Below are 12,919 nucleotides of genomic sequence, written 5' to 3'. Positions count from 1 at the left end.
TAGAGATCTGCCTGCTTCTTTCTTGTGAATGCTCACCACCACAGCCAATGTTTTTATTTCATTGTATGGATGTGTGTGGTGTGTCAGAGAGGACATCTTGGGACAGTTGGTTATCTCTTCCACTGTGTTTCAGAGATCAGTTCAGGCCGTCAGTCTTAAAAGTCAGCACCTTTACCTCTGAGCTGTCTCTCCAGCCCCCTAACTAAGAAATCCTAAAGAAAACCCAGACAACACACATAAGGACATTTTCAGGGAGCCTTCAGTGATTTGGGCTGTTTGGTTTGTGGGGTTTTTTTGTTGTTATTGTTTTGGTTTCTTGAGACAGGGTTTCTCTGTGTCGTACAGCCCTGGCTGTGCTGGAACTTGCTCTGTAGACCAGGCTGGCCTTGAACTCAGAGATCTACCTGCCTTTGCCTCTGAGTGTTGAGATTAAAAGCTTGTGCCATCATGCCCAGCTTGGGCTGTTTTGTATTTGTGTATGCATCTTGGTCCAGGTACAGAGGTTAGAGGACAACTTTTCAGAATCAGTTCTCTCCTTCCACATGTGGGTTCTGGGGATCAAAGTGTCTGACGTGGGTTGACTCAGGTGGTCAGGCTTGGCGGCAAGCATAAGCCTTACCTGCTGAGCTCTCAGCCCGGCCCCGGCTATGGAGTCTCTCCCTGCTCCCCTCAGGCTGCTCAGCAGATCATTGAGCTTCAGGAAGCTGCACAGATCAATGCAGGCCTGCAGCCCAGCAACCTGGGCAGGAACAACAGCCTCCATGACATGAAGACGGTGGTGAAGACCTGGAGGAACCGGCTGCCCATCGTGTCTGACGACTTGTCGCACTGGAGCAGCGTCTTCATGTGGCGGCAGCACCATTACCAGGGTAAACCGACCTGGTCCGGCATGCATTCATCATGTAATTTTCCAGACGCCCCGCTGTGCTGCTCTCATGTCTTCCTTTTGTTTTGGTTTTTGGTTTTTGGTTGTTTTTTTTTTTTTTTTCCCAGATTTTGTGTTCTGGGGTAGATGTAAGAGGTAGCTGTGGTGGTGAGGGAGAGGTGAAGGTGGGAAACAGTGGGAAGGTTTTGTGCCTTGCATCCTACCCACTTAGCTGGGAATTCCTGCTAGACCTCAGGGTGCCGGACAGGGCGAGGGAGTGGTGTCACACTCTGTCTCAAAGGCCCCTGTCCTCAGCTGGCTTTGTGTCCATCCCTGGTTTTCCTGTCTTAAACTTACCAGGCATCCTTATATTGAGAACACATTACCTGTGATTCTGTGGCCTTATCAGGGAAGACAGGCATGCTGGACTCTAGTTTTCCTTTTTTTTCCCCCTTTGAGACAGGATCTCATATATCTGAACCTGGCCTCATTCAGTGTATGGCTGAGGGCTGAGAATAACCTTGAACTTCTGATCTTTTCTCCTCAGCCTCCTGAGTGCTGGGGCTACAGGCATGCTTCACCATGCCCCATTTTTGTGGTGTTAGGGAACAAAACCCAGGGCTTCATGCGTGGTAGGCAAGTATTCTACCAACTAAGCCCCATCCCGGCTCTAGTCTGTGGCCCAGGATTCCAGGGAAAGCAGTAAGGGTCTATCCTGTTTTCATGAGCCATGTTCAGTGTGTTCTTCATTTTTCTTTAAGCCTGATTGTGACATGCTTAGAAAAGAATGATGTGCCTGACAGCCAATTCCTTTGTTCTTTAGCGATTGTAACTGCGTATGAAAATAGCTCTCACCACGACCCGAGTTCCAATAATGCCATGCTTGGAGTCCACGCCTCAGCCTCTGCCATCATCCAATATGGGAAAATTGCCCGGAAACAAGGTCTAGTCAATGTGGCACTGGATATACTGAGCCGTATTCATACCATCCCTACCGTTCCCATCGTGGATTGCTTCCAGAAGATTCGACAGCAAGTGAAATGCTACCTCCAGCTGGCAGGAGTGATGGGCAAGAATGAGTGCATGCAGGTAGGCTCCTGGAGAGGTGGTCGTGCTGGGGCTCCTGGGCCAGGCAGAGAGGATGGAAGAGGAGAGTGTCCCCAATACAGCCAGACGGTGGGGAACTCTTCGTCCAGAAGAAGAAAGGAAAGGAAACCATTCAGTGTAATTTGCATCTGTGTCTCTGTTCTGCCATGTGCTTAGCTATGTGTTTGAGAAAGAAAAAAACAATATAAAGGAGGAGGTTAGGTTGGTCCTGGCCATGCCCGTGCCCGGAGGACCAAGTGAAAGAGACAGCAAGTCTGGCTGGACACGGGGCTTTGGAAAGAAGGGCTTTGTGAGTAGTTGATGAATTGTCTAGAAATTTCAAGAGCCTCCCTCTCTCCATTTCTGAACAGGGCCTTGAAGTTATTGAGTCCACAAACCTCAAATACTTCACGAAGGAGATGACAGCTGAGTTCTACGCTCTGAAGGGAATGTTCCTGGCTCAGATAAACAAGTATGCAGACTGTGTGGACCGGGTGGCAGGGTCTCTAGCTGTTCCTTAGGAACTCAAAGCCAGTGTGTGGCTCCCAGCTGGATGTCATGTGGTTTCATGATGATTGGTGTGGCATTCTGTGTGCGGTGCCCTCTGTGGAGAGGAGCTCACAGCAGAGCTGTGTGTAGCCCCACAGTGTCTTAGAGGAGAGTGGCATGGTGAGCACAGACATCATGGTGGTAACAAGGGCTCCTTACCTGGTCCCTCAGGCTCGCCCTGTCGAGAGTACAGTTGTTTCCTTTATGTGTTGTGGCTTCTGTTGTTTTAGCTGTGGTACCCAGTCAGGACTCGGGCTCCTCACTCGGTCACCCTCTTGGGCTTCCTAATACCCCGCCTGACTGAGGAAAATGGTTTTTTTTTTTAAGAGCCGAAGTCAGTCAGCTCTGTGCGCCAGATCCATACAGGATCCAGCTTTGATGGGAAGTTGTGTCTCCCTAGACAACTTCTGCTTGGCCAGAGCCTTTCCTGTGCTTCTGGAATTGGCTGCTAGTTTTGTTTGGGAATTGAGCCTTTCTATTCATAAAGGACAGAGGCCTGTGCTTTTTTGATTGGTCTTACATGTAAGTAGCGTGGTAGGAAACGGTATCTGGTAGCCTGTTGTGGAGTCGTTTGGCAAGTGGCAGTTGTACAGAAAGCATTCAGACTGGGTTGCCCTGGCCCAGAGGTTTGGTCCTTGGTCTGAAAAGACGTAAGCAAAGAGGCTCTTGTTCCAGAGTATCTGTAGCTGCACGAGTCGCTGCAGCCAGAGTGCGGACATAGCATCCATGTTCAGTGAAGAGCCATCTCTGCACATGCTTCAGTGTGGATACCTCAGAAACATTGCACTAGGTGGAGTCTGGCTGTAAGGTTCGTATGATGTATAGCTTGATTGTAAGAAGTGTATCTCGCTGGGGAGGTGGCTCAGTGCCTAAGAGCACTAGCTGCTCTTCCAGAGGTCCTGAGTTCAATTTCCAACAACCACATGGTGGCTCACAACCATCTATAATGAGATCTGGTGCCCTCTTCTGGCCTGCAGACATACATACATGCAGATACAGCATTCATATACATAAAATAAAGTTGCATTCTTTAAAAAAAAAAAACAAAAGAGGTGTGTCAAGTACATCAGTCCACTGAGATGGAGAGCAGAGTGGTGGCTGGGGACTTGGCATTGCCGGGAGTCAGAGTGACTGCTTAAGGAAGGTCATACAATAGTTCCACGAATGTGTTAAATATTACTCAATGTTCAGTTTGGTTGGTTAGTTCTGGATTTTTAACAGCTTACCTCAGGCTGGCCCACAGCTTGCTGTGTGTTCTAGGCTAGCTTTGACCTTGAGATCCTCGTGCCTGCCCAGCTGCCTGAGTGCTGGGATGACAGATGTGAGCTGCTACCGTTGAACTCCTGTGTTGGAAGCAGTGTCGTGTCATGTGCTGGATGTTTTGGTTCCACACAGATCAGAGGAAGCCAACAAAGCATTCTCAGCGGCTGTGCAGATGCATGATGTGCTGGTGAAGGCCTGGGCCATGTGGGGTGACTACCTGGAGAGCATCTTTGTGAAGGAGAGGCAGCTACACCTGGGAGTATCTGCCATCACCTGCTACCTTCATGCTTGCCGGCACCAGAACGAGAGCAAGTCAAGGAAGTACTTGGCCAAGGTGAGGCTGGGAGATTCATCTTTTCCAAAAAGCAGCTGGTAGCTTTTGAGCTTGGGTCAAGATCTAGTTCCAGGTAAGAGTGAGGTCTGCCTTCTTGTCCTCGCTTACTTCCATCTCCCTACAGTGGGACTTTTCACAGTTGACACTAAGGAAACAGGCCTGAACATTGTGGGGTCTCAGCCTTTCCTTTATGTCCAGTGCTGTCTGGGGTCACACCCTGGACGAGGCCTTCTAGGCCAGTGGGAACTGGGATTCACCCACTTACATGCTCTCTGTGCATTGCCTCAGCATAGCTAGAATTCCTGTTTGCAGGGGACATAAGAATAAGCTCTGCTGGGAGTGTGGGGGGCGGTGTTCTAATCCCTGTTTGAACATGAGCTTTGGAGTGTGTTATGTCAGCAGGCATGGTAGCTAAGCCCGGTGGTGACGCTACCCTGCCATAGTAGCCTCCCTCATGTACTCTGCAGTCACAGGCGCTGAAGGATGCCAGGTACCAGCACGTAGTTTGCCTGCTGCAGATTCTGATAATCAGATTTTCACAAAAACCGGTTTGGTTTGGGTGAGGGTGCACCTGTGAACAAGCAGGTTACCCACCTGTTGTCTCCATGCAGTTACTGCTGGTCTCCAGGTTGGATCAGCTAGCATTTGTCATTAATGTTAAGTCAAAAGAATAACTGAACTCAAATTATAAATTCTACTCAACTCTGAAGGTTAGACTTTAACCACTTTATTTAAGGTTGAGGAGAAGCCACTTAATTGAGGCCCTCAGAATCCTCATGTAACTAAAACTTGTCCTCTGCCTTAGGTGTTGTGGCTTCTGAGTTTTGATGATGACAAGAATACGCTGGCGGATGCTGTGGACAAGTATTGCATCGGTGTGCCCCCCATCCAGTGGCTGGCGTGGATCCCACAGCTACTTACCTGCCTGGTGGGCTCCGAGGGCAAGCTGCTCTTGAACCTCATCAGCCAGGTGGGCCTATAGAGCATCTTTTTATATGTCTGTAGGAGTCCAAAGGATAAAGACTTTTTGTTTTGTTTTGTTTTGTTTTTCAAGACAAGGTTTCTATGTGTATCCATGGCTCTTCTGGAACTCTGTCTGTAGACCAGTCTGGCCTCAAACTCGATCTGCCTGCCTCTGCCTCCCAAGTGACTAACGACATGCACTATCTCAATGGCCACCACCACCTCTGGCATTTATTTATATGAGTGTTCTATCCGCACGTATATGTGCACACCAGAAGAGAGCATCAGATCCCATTATAGATGGTTGTGAGTCACCATGTGGCTGCTGGGAATTGAACCTGCGTCCTCTGGAAGAGCAGCTAGTGCTCTTAACCACTGAGCCATCTCCCCAGCCCCAGCTGAAGACTCTTTAGTAGTGGTGTAGTTAGTTAGACTGGGATGCACAGAGCCTCTGTTACTTCTTAAAATCACAGCTCCTCCTGCTGTGCCCGGCTGGTTCTGTCCACATGGAGATTGTCCTGTAATTCCTGGAAAAGACATTCTTTTGCTTGAGAGCACATGGCAGTGATACTCCTGAACGCTGATGTTTTGCCTAGAGCTTAGCTGCCAGGTTACTGCCTCAGTCTGTCCTGTATTATCATTTATGCAGTGGCTGCACACACACAAGCCAGGTGCCCGGTGGCCTTGGCAGTTAGATGTGCCTATCTTCTAATGTGCATCTGGAAGGGTCTGAGTGACAGGACAATGTCTCCTTGGTCACAAGCAGAACTGATGCCTGCACCACCTTGAGAACATGTTTCCTTGAGTCTTCCTGTAGTTACACAAACAGAAGTTGCCCTTAGTGGCCTTGCCTTTTATTTGGAGTCACTGTATGACTTGGAATGGCTTATGCCCAATACTGTGACTAACAGATGCACAGGAGTCTTTTGTTAGCTAAGATCCAGGTTTGGGTCAGTGTCTCTTGCTTTCCTCAGATTGAAGGAAGTAGAGTGTGGTTTCTGCCATTAACAGTCACCAGGTAGAATTTATGAGACGAGGGGTTTTAAACAATTGAGCTAGCTATTTCATTAATTGGCTAACAGCTACATATATTATAGCAGTCACTTGGTATTGGCCTCTTTGACCCAAATACACAACCAAAACCCATTCACTGCTTGCTCAGTCACTCTCCCTACCCATTGTCCATCACCCGGAACATGTATTGGGACAGTGCCGTTGACCTCTTGCTCTCTCCAAGCAGGTTGGACGAGTGTATCCCCAAGCAGTCTACTTTCCCATCCGGACTCTGTACCTGACCCTGAAGATAGAGCAGAGAGAGCGCTACAAGAGTGGTACGTGTTGGCAGGGAAAGCTGGCGGGGTCTCGGGTCAGTCTGGGGGTATCCCAGAGCACCACTGCTGCAGGTACACACCTGCCCACAGCCCCTCTCCTACATGTGCTCAGTCTCCTCTTTGGTCAGGGCCTGACAGCTGAGCAGTTTGTGGTTCTTCACGTCACAGTGGGAAAGGCATTCATGGGGGCAACTAACTTCCTGGAGACAGACCAGGTTGGAGACGGCCCCAGCTATAGGAAATGAGAGAGCTCTTCTCAGCAACAAAGACGCTAGTGTGTAGATGTGCTGCCAACCTGACAAGGACTGTCTTGAGCTCTTGGCGTTCTGGCCTCTAGTTGTAAGAACAGTCGAAGAATATGACTAAGGATCTACGTTGACTAGCCTTACTGAGGAAAGGACTGACTTAGTGATTTGGGGTACTTGGTAAGCACTGTGCTTCCTAAGCTGCTTGACCTCCTCCTGTTGCACCAGAGCCTCCCTAAGGGAATAAGACCAAGTGGGCACAGGGACCTCCCTGGCTTAGTCATTTGAAGGTGAAGGTTATTCTCTTAGTTCCTGACTAAATGCAGTGAGCTCAAGCCAGAAATTGGTCACGCAGTGTTCTGCAGCATATTTCTTAGAGACTATTTTTCAAAAACATTATTTTGCAAGTGGGAGTTGGTCTTCCTGAAGTATGTAGACCAGTTTCTTTAAGCTGCTTTTAGGTTTTTTGAACTTTAGTAGCAAGGGATGTGTTGGGAGTGATTTTCCACGTATTTTATATCAGACAACAGATAATAAAGGGGCTCAGGGAGCCACGGCATTGCCCACTTGGTCTCTCTGGCCCACTGGCGCACACACACTGGCTTTTCCCTGGACTACCTGTAGCCAGGGCATAGCTGACTATGCTCTCTGCTCCTCAGTCAAGTGGGACAGCTGTTCTTAGAACCAGGGCATCTACCCTGTCCCTGGGGAAGAAAGGTCTTGTCCCACAATGCAGGAACTGGCGTTCCTGTGGCCAGTGGGTCCTGTAGCGCTCTGAACTTGTCATCAGTGGGTCTTACGCTGACATTGGCGTTGTGTGTGTTGCTCTCAGATTCTGGACAGCAGCAGCCCAGTTCAGTGGGTAACCAGTCCCATTCTGCATCAGATCCAGGGCCCATAAGAGCAACAGCGCCCATGTGGCGCTGCAGCCGAATCATGCACATGCAGCGGGAGCTTCACCCCACTCTCCTGTCTTCCCTGGAAGGCATCGTCGACCAGATGGTCTGGTTCAGAGAGAACTGGCATGAGGAGGTAGGTGGACCCGATTCTGCAGCTGCTGCCTCCCTGTAGAGGGAGAGAATGGTACTAGACATGTCTGTAGACATGCTGTCTTCAGACTGGGGTGTTTGGTCAGCCACCTGTTTACAGTTTAATGTAACTATGGACCTGCTGAATAGTTGTTCTCTGGACACCAGTACAACTTCAAGTCACTGAAGTGTGAGGAGGGAGTGAGGGCAGAGGTTTCTGTAACTCAGTAAGTAGAGTGCTTGCCTAGAATACACAAAGCCCTGGGTTTCGTCCCAGTGCCATATAAACCATGGTGGCCCACTGCTGCAATCTTGGAACTCAGGAGATGGGGCAGGAATATCAGGAGTTCAAGGTCAGCCTGGGCTTCATGGGATGAGGAGGAAGAACTGAAGTTAAGTCAGCCACCCATTGCTGCAGTATACCTCCCTAGCCTCAGATACCTCTTGACTAGCTACTGGTGGCCACTGCCTGTGAGGGAAGGACTGTGGCTATGGCACAGGCAGCCTGTGGGTTACTACTTTCAGCCTTTTTTCAACTCTGCCGTCTCCTCAAGGTCAGTCACTTTAGCTGGGGATCAAATACAGCATGCTTTCCTGCCCAGGAAGGTTATCTTACTGGGGATGTCTTAACGTGATCTCGGGGACAGCTCGTTGTTGGTGTAAGAGTTTGTAGGTAACATGAGGTCTCTGGTGTTGGTAAAGGCAGAAGTGACAGTGAGCGGTCAGGCATGGTGGGTGCCTTTGGCTGCCTCACGGTCCTTGACCGTCTTTGACGTCTCTTCTGCCAGGTGCTCAGGCAACTCCAGCAAGGCCTGGCAAAATGTTACTCTGTTGCCTTTGAGAAGAGCGGCGCTGTGTCGGATGCCAAGATTACCCCGCACACTCTTAACTTTGTCAAGAAGCTGGTGAGCACTTTTGGAGTGGGCCTGGAGAACGTGTCCAATGTCTCAACTATGTTCTCCAGTGCAGCTTCTGAGTCTCTGGCCCGCCGGGCACAAGCCACAGCCCAGGACCCTGTCTTCCAGAAGTTGAAGGGCCAGTTCACCACAGGTGAGCCTTGCCTTGGGCACATGCTAGTTAGACTTGTTAAAGCATAAACTCTGGGCATATGTGGTGGGCACAGCTTTGATCCCAGCACTTGGGAGACAGAGGCAGGCAGATCTGTGAGTTCCAGGACATCCAGAGCTACATAGTGAGACCCTATCTCAGCACTCAAAACGTAAGGAGGCCGTGGCTGCCAGAGGTCTGACTTCATGCCCTGTCTTCTACTGAAGGGCTAGAGTTTGGCCTTCAGAGATGGGAGTTAGCAAATGGAAGGTTTTTCGGGCCAAAGCCTTGCCTTCCCTCGCTTTGTGTCAGGGTGGATGCCAAGATTACCTCCAAGGTGAGGTGGAGGATTTGAAAGGCTAAGGTGCAGACTCAATATGACAGGTGGGATGCAAACTTGGAGGGTAGGAAGCAGGATGACAGGGATTGTTTTGTTTCTTGTCTGTGGTTCACGTGAAGACATTTTCTTCCCTAGGCTCAGAGGTGTTTAAATCTTCTCCTGGTCTCTTCCTGCCCGCCTTATCTGAGGGACCTCCCTTCTCCCTGACTCATGTCTGTGTTTACATGGTACAGTGCCTCCCATACTGCTTGGAGCAGCTTACCTCAGACAGGTTCCTAGCCGTCTGAGTGGACATGGAAACAAGATTGGCCTCAGTCCCTCAAAATTGAGTGAAGCATTTTCACTTACTGTTTTTATAACTGTCTAAAACGTCCTTTATTCACTGATACATACTGAAAATGCAGGTGCATTTCTCTCTGTCCGTCTTTCTCAAGCTGGCTAAATACTCAACCACTAAGCCACACTTCCAGCCCCCAAATGTCAGTAATTTCCTTACTGTCCTTAAAGAATGCAATTGAAACTATTGTGTGTGTATACCTAAAGTAGATACCTGTTAATTTATGCAAGATGCTTTACAGTTTCAGCCACAGCCTGCTGTGACTCACCTCACAAGTGGTCTGGGAACACTTGGGCACTTTTGGTGAACTGTAAGGTACTTGAGGGTAACACAACCTGCCTCAGGCTGAGACTTCCACATGACAGATCTTTGTTGAGGACCATCGAGGGATGTGTATGCATGCCTGTAATCCCTGCACTCAGTGGGATTCACACACAGACATAACTTACCCACAGGGATGCTAAATAAGAACAGAAGAATTTGGGCCCTCTTTTTCACCAGGAGCTAGCTACTGTTAGCTAAGATTCTTGCCTCTGAAGTCAATGGTGCCATCACCCTGTTCAACGAAGGGGAAAGCATGTAAAGTCAGTGTTTTACCATCACACTTCACTTACAGACACCGAGGACCACCCACTTTTATCTGAAGGCCGGTGCTCAGGGTCTTTATCTGAAACATCAGATCCTTCCATTCAGTGTAGTCTGAAACAGAATCAGATATGGGTTGAAGCACTTGAATCTCAGTGTCAAAGCTACAAAACCAAAAGTTCAAATCACAAGGCTTCCTCAGATACAGCAAAATTGGAGGAGAGCAGCCTGGCCCTGCTGTTGACTTGTTCCCCAAGGCTGCATCTGTGTGTGTAATGAGCTTGTCTCCACCAGCAGTCCTCAAGAGAAGGGAGAGCACTCAGGGTTCTCATGTAGTAAGGTGTGCAAATCTACAAGCCAGAAACCACCCAGGTCTCCATCAGGAGGTCGAGCATAGAATAGCTGAGTGTCCCGATTGAACGATAGAAGGGAGTTACTGGTGCACACCTCAGCGGGATGAGTCTCCGAGAGCTCCAGCTAGTGGTGCCGGGGATAGCCAGCTAGGCAGACACTGTACCACTTAGCTACATCACCAGCCCCTTGTGAGGAATTCAGAGGTATCAAATACAGAGCAGAAAGTGCAATTCTGCTTATCTCCATTTGTCATCATGTAAAAAAAAATCAACTGTAAACCAGATAGGTGTCATCGAAAGAAAATACATTGACTAATTTGAAACAGACTGCTTATATGCAGTGAAGTTCACTGTTAGGTGGGACAGCCCAAGGCCTGGTGCACTGCCTCCCTCAACCCTCTCATTAGCCCTGTCCCTGAATGGAACTCAGGACTTCCGACACACTGTGCAGGCACTCTACCAACCCAGCCATGTTATCCTCAGCCCTTGAAGCTGGTTTTCATCATGTTTATTTTATTCTGCAGATTTTGACTTCAGTGTCCCAGGATCCATGAAACTTCATAATCTGATTTCTAAGTTGAAAAAGTGGATCAAAATCCTTGAGGCTAAAACCAAGCAGCTTCCCAAATTCTTCCTCATAGAAGAAAAGTGTCGGTTCTTGAGCAATTTCTCAGCTCAGACAGCTGAAGTGGAGATCCCTGGGGAGTTTTTGATGCCCAAGCCGACGCATTACTACATCAAGATTGCTCGGTAAGCACAGGGCCTAGCACACAGAGGGGCTTGGGGATGGCCTTGGGGTGCTGCCATGCTGGTTCCTTGGTGTGGGGTGTGCAGTTCTGTTGTTGGTGTCTTCAGAACCTGAGTTGACTGTAGGGTTAGTGTCCTGAGAGAAGACCAGGTTTATCTGCAGAGACCTTTTCTGAATCACCATAGAACTTGGCAAACTGAACTGTCCCAGGTGTTAACTCTTACTGTGCAATATAAAAGCATATCTAGACCCAGGTGTGGTGGTGCACATCTGTAAGTCCTGGACTCAGGGTGCTAAGGCAGGAAGATGGTTCTGAGTTAGAACGACTCTGAGTTCCATGGCAAGTACTAGACGAGGCAGGTCTGGTAAGACCCTACCCAGAACAACAGAAAAGGGGCCAGTGAATGGCCCAGTGAGTAAAGAGGCCTGCCACCAAGCCTGATGATCCAGGTTCCATACCCAGAATGCACATGGTGGAAGGAGAGAGCCCACTCTGGCTGCCACAAGTACACTATGTATGCAAAATGAAAATAAAAATTAAAAGCCAGGTAGTGGTGGCACACACCTTTAATCTCAGCACTTGGGAGGCAGAGACAGGCGGATCTCTGTGTGTGTCTACAGAGTGAGATCCAGGACAGACAAGGCTACACAGAAACCCTGTCTCAAAAAAACAAAAAACCAAACTGTAATTGGAAAAAAGCCAGAATAAATACATAAAAGTAAAAGCATCATTGGCAGTTGTAGAATTTACTGGAGTGTTGAATCCCACTTGAGGTATGAGCAGCACTTTAGAGAGGCTGCCTCCAGCAGCTGACATGCAGTTATTTATTTCTGAATTGACTCTGCCTTTCCACACACTCAGACCTGTTTCCCTTTCTTCCAAGTCCTCCCCCTCCCACTTCCTTCCATCAGTCCTAGGTACATCCTAGATTACCATCACATCTCTGTGGCCGCTAAACTGCTCTACCTGCTTGTCTATGATAGTCCTTTAACAGTTTCCCCAAGGAAGGGTCTAGCTCACGCTCTCCTCCATCCACTTCCACAGCTTTATGCCCCGAGTGGAGATTGTACAGAAGCATAACACAGCGGCCCGCAGGCTCTACATCAGAGGACACAACGGCAAGATCTACCCGTACCTGGTCATGAACGACGCCTGCCTCACCGAGTCACGGCGGGAGGAACGGGTGCTGCAGCTGCTCCGCCTGCTGAACCCTTGCCTGGAGAAGAGGAAGGAGACCACCAAGAGACACTTGTTCTTCACAGGTACGGGGTCACACCTTGTTGAAGGGCAGCCTAGGCACGCTCTGCCTCAGCCGGTCTCTCACTGTGGGGAGAGCTCTTCATCCTGTTTCCAGCTCTGCACAGTCTCCTTTGGGGGCTGTAGCACTGTAAGTGGGAGCCCTCCTGCCGTGCCTGTGTTCTAATCCTACATGGACCTTCTTCTGACAGTGGAGGTCTGACCAACCCCGCTCCCTACCCCTTCTTTTTTTTTTTTTTTGAGACAGTCTCTCTGGGTTGGGACTTATAGACCAGGCTGGCCTGGAACTCAGAGATTTGCCTGCTTCTGCCTCCCAAGTGCTGGAATTAAAGATGTGTGCCGCTCTGTCCAGCTTAGCCTAGCTCGTTTTGATCAGAGACATCTGGCCTTTAACTTTTACTATCCTAAAATCTGTAGATTGGGGGCTGGAGAAGACGGTTCAGCGCATGAGACGTGCTGCTCCTGCAAGAGCTAGGTTTCTAGGGCTACTTCATTTCCTGTCACGCCGGGTGCAGAGGATATGACGCCCTCTTCTGTCCTCCATGAGAACTGCACTCATATGCACATAACCACACAGACACAGTGTA

At 49.2% G+C, this 12,919-nt stretch overlaps 1 protein-coding gene across 7 annotated transcripts in view; it reads left to right on the top strand.

The window, feature by feature from the left end:
* The window catches only part of LOC118572727 (transformation/transcription domain associated protein), a 96,490-nt gene that overhangs the window by 76,316 nt on the left and 7,255 nt on the right, over window positions 1–12,919 (top strand). For 4 of the 7 annotated variants that reach the window (XM_036172529.1, XM_036172525.1, XM_036172526.1 and 1 more), the window contains 10 exons: window positions 674–902; window positions 1,689–1,954; window positions 2,323–2,423; window positions 3,896–4,097; window positions 4,903–5,067; window positions 6,301–6,391; window positions 7,469–7,668; window positions 8,453–8,714; window positions 10,851–11,076; window positions 12,120–12,337. In XM_036172529.1, the coding sequence (XP_036028422.1) occupies window positions 674–902; window positions 1,689–1,954; window positions 2,323–2,423; window positions 3,896–4,097; window positions 4,903–5,067; window positions 6,301–6,391; window positions 7,469–7,668; window positions 8,453–8,714; window positions 10,851–11,076; window positions 12,120–12,337 (1,960 nt within the window). The remainder of the gene's footprint in view (window positions 1–673; window positions 903–1,688; window positions 1,955–2,322; window positions 2,424–3,895; window positions 4,098–4,902; window positions 5,068–6,300; window positions 6,392–7,468; window positions 7,669–8,452; window positions 8,715–10,850; window positions 11,077–12,119; window positions 12,338–12,919) is intronic. The other 3 variants (XM_036172531.1, XM_036172530.1, XM_036172528.1) reach the window with 1 other exon arrangement.

Source organism: Onychomys torridus, chromosome 22 (genome assembly GCF_903995425.1).
Source record: "Onychomys torridus chromosome 22, mOncTor1.1, whole genome shotgun sequence".
NCBI classification, from domain to species: domain Eukaryota; kingdom Metazoa; phylum Chordata; class Mammalia; order Rodentia; family Cricetidae; genus Onychomys; species Onychomys torridus.
The sequence above is the reverse complement of the archived record's forward strand: the minus strand, read 5'-3'. Positions and strand labels throughout refer to the sequence as shown.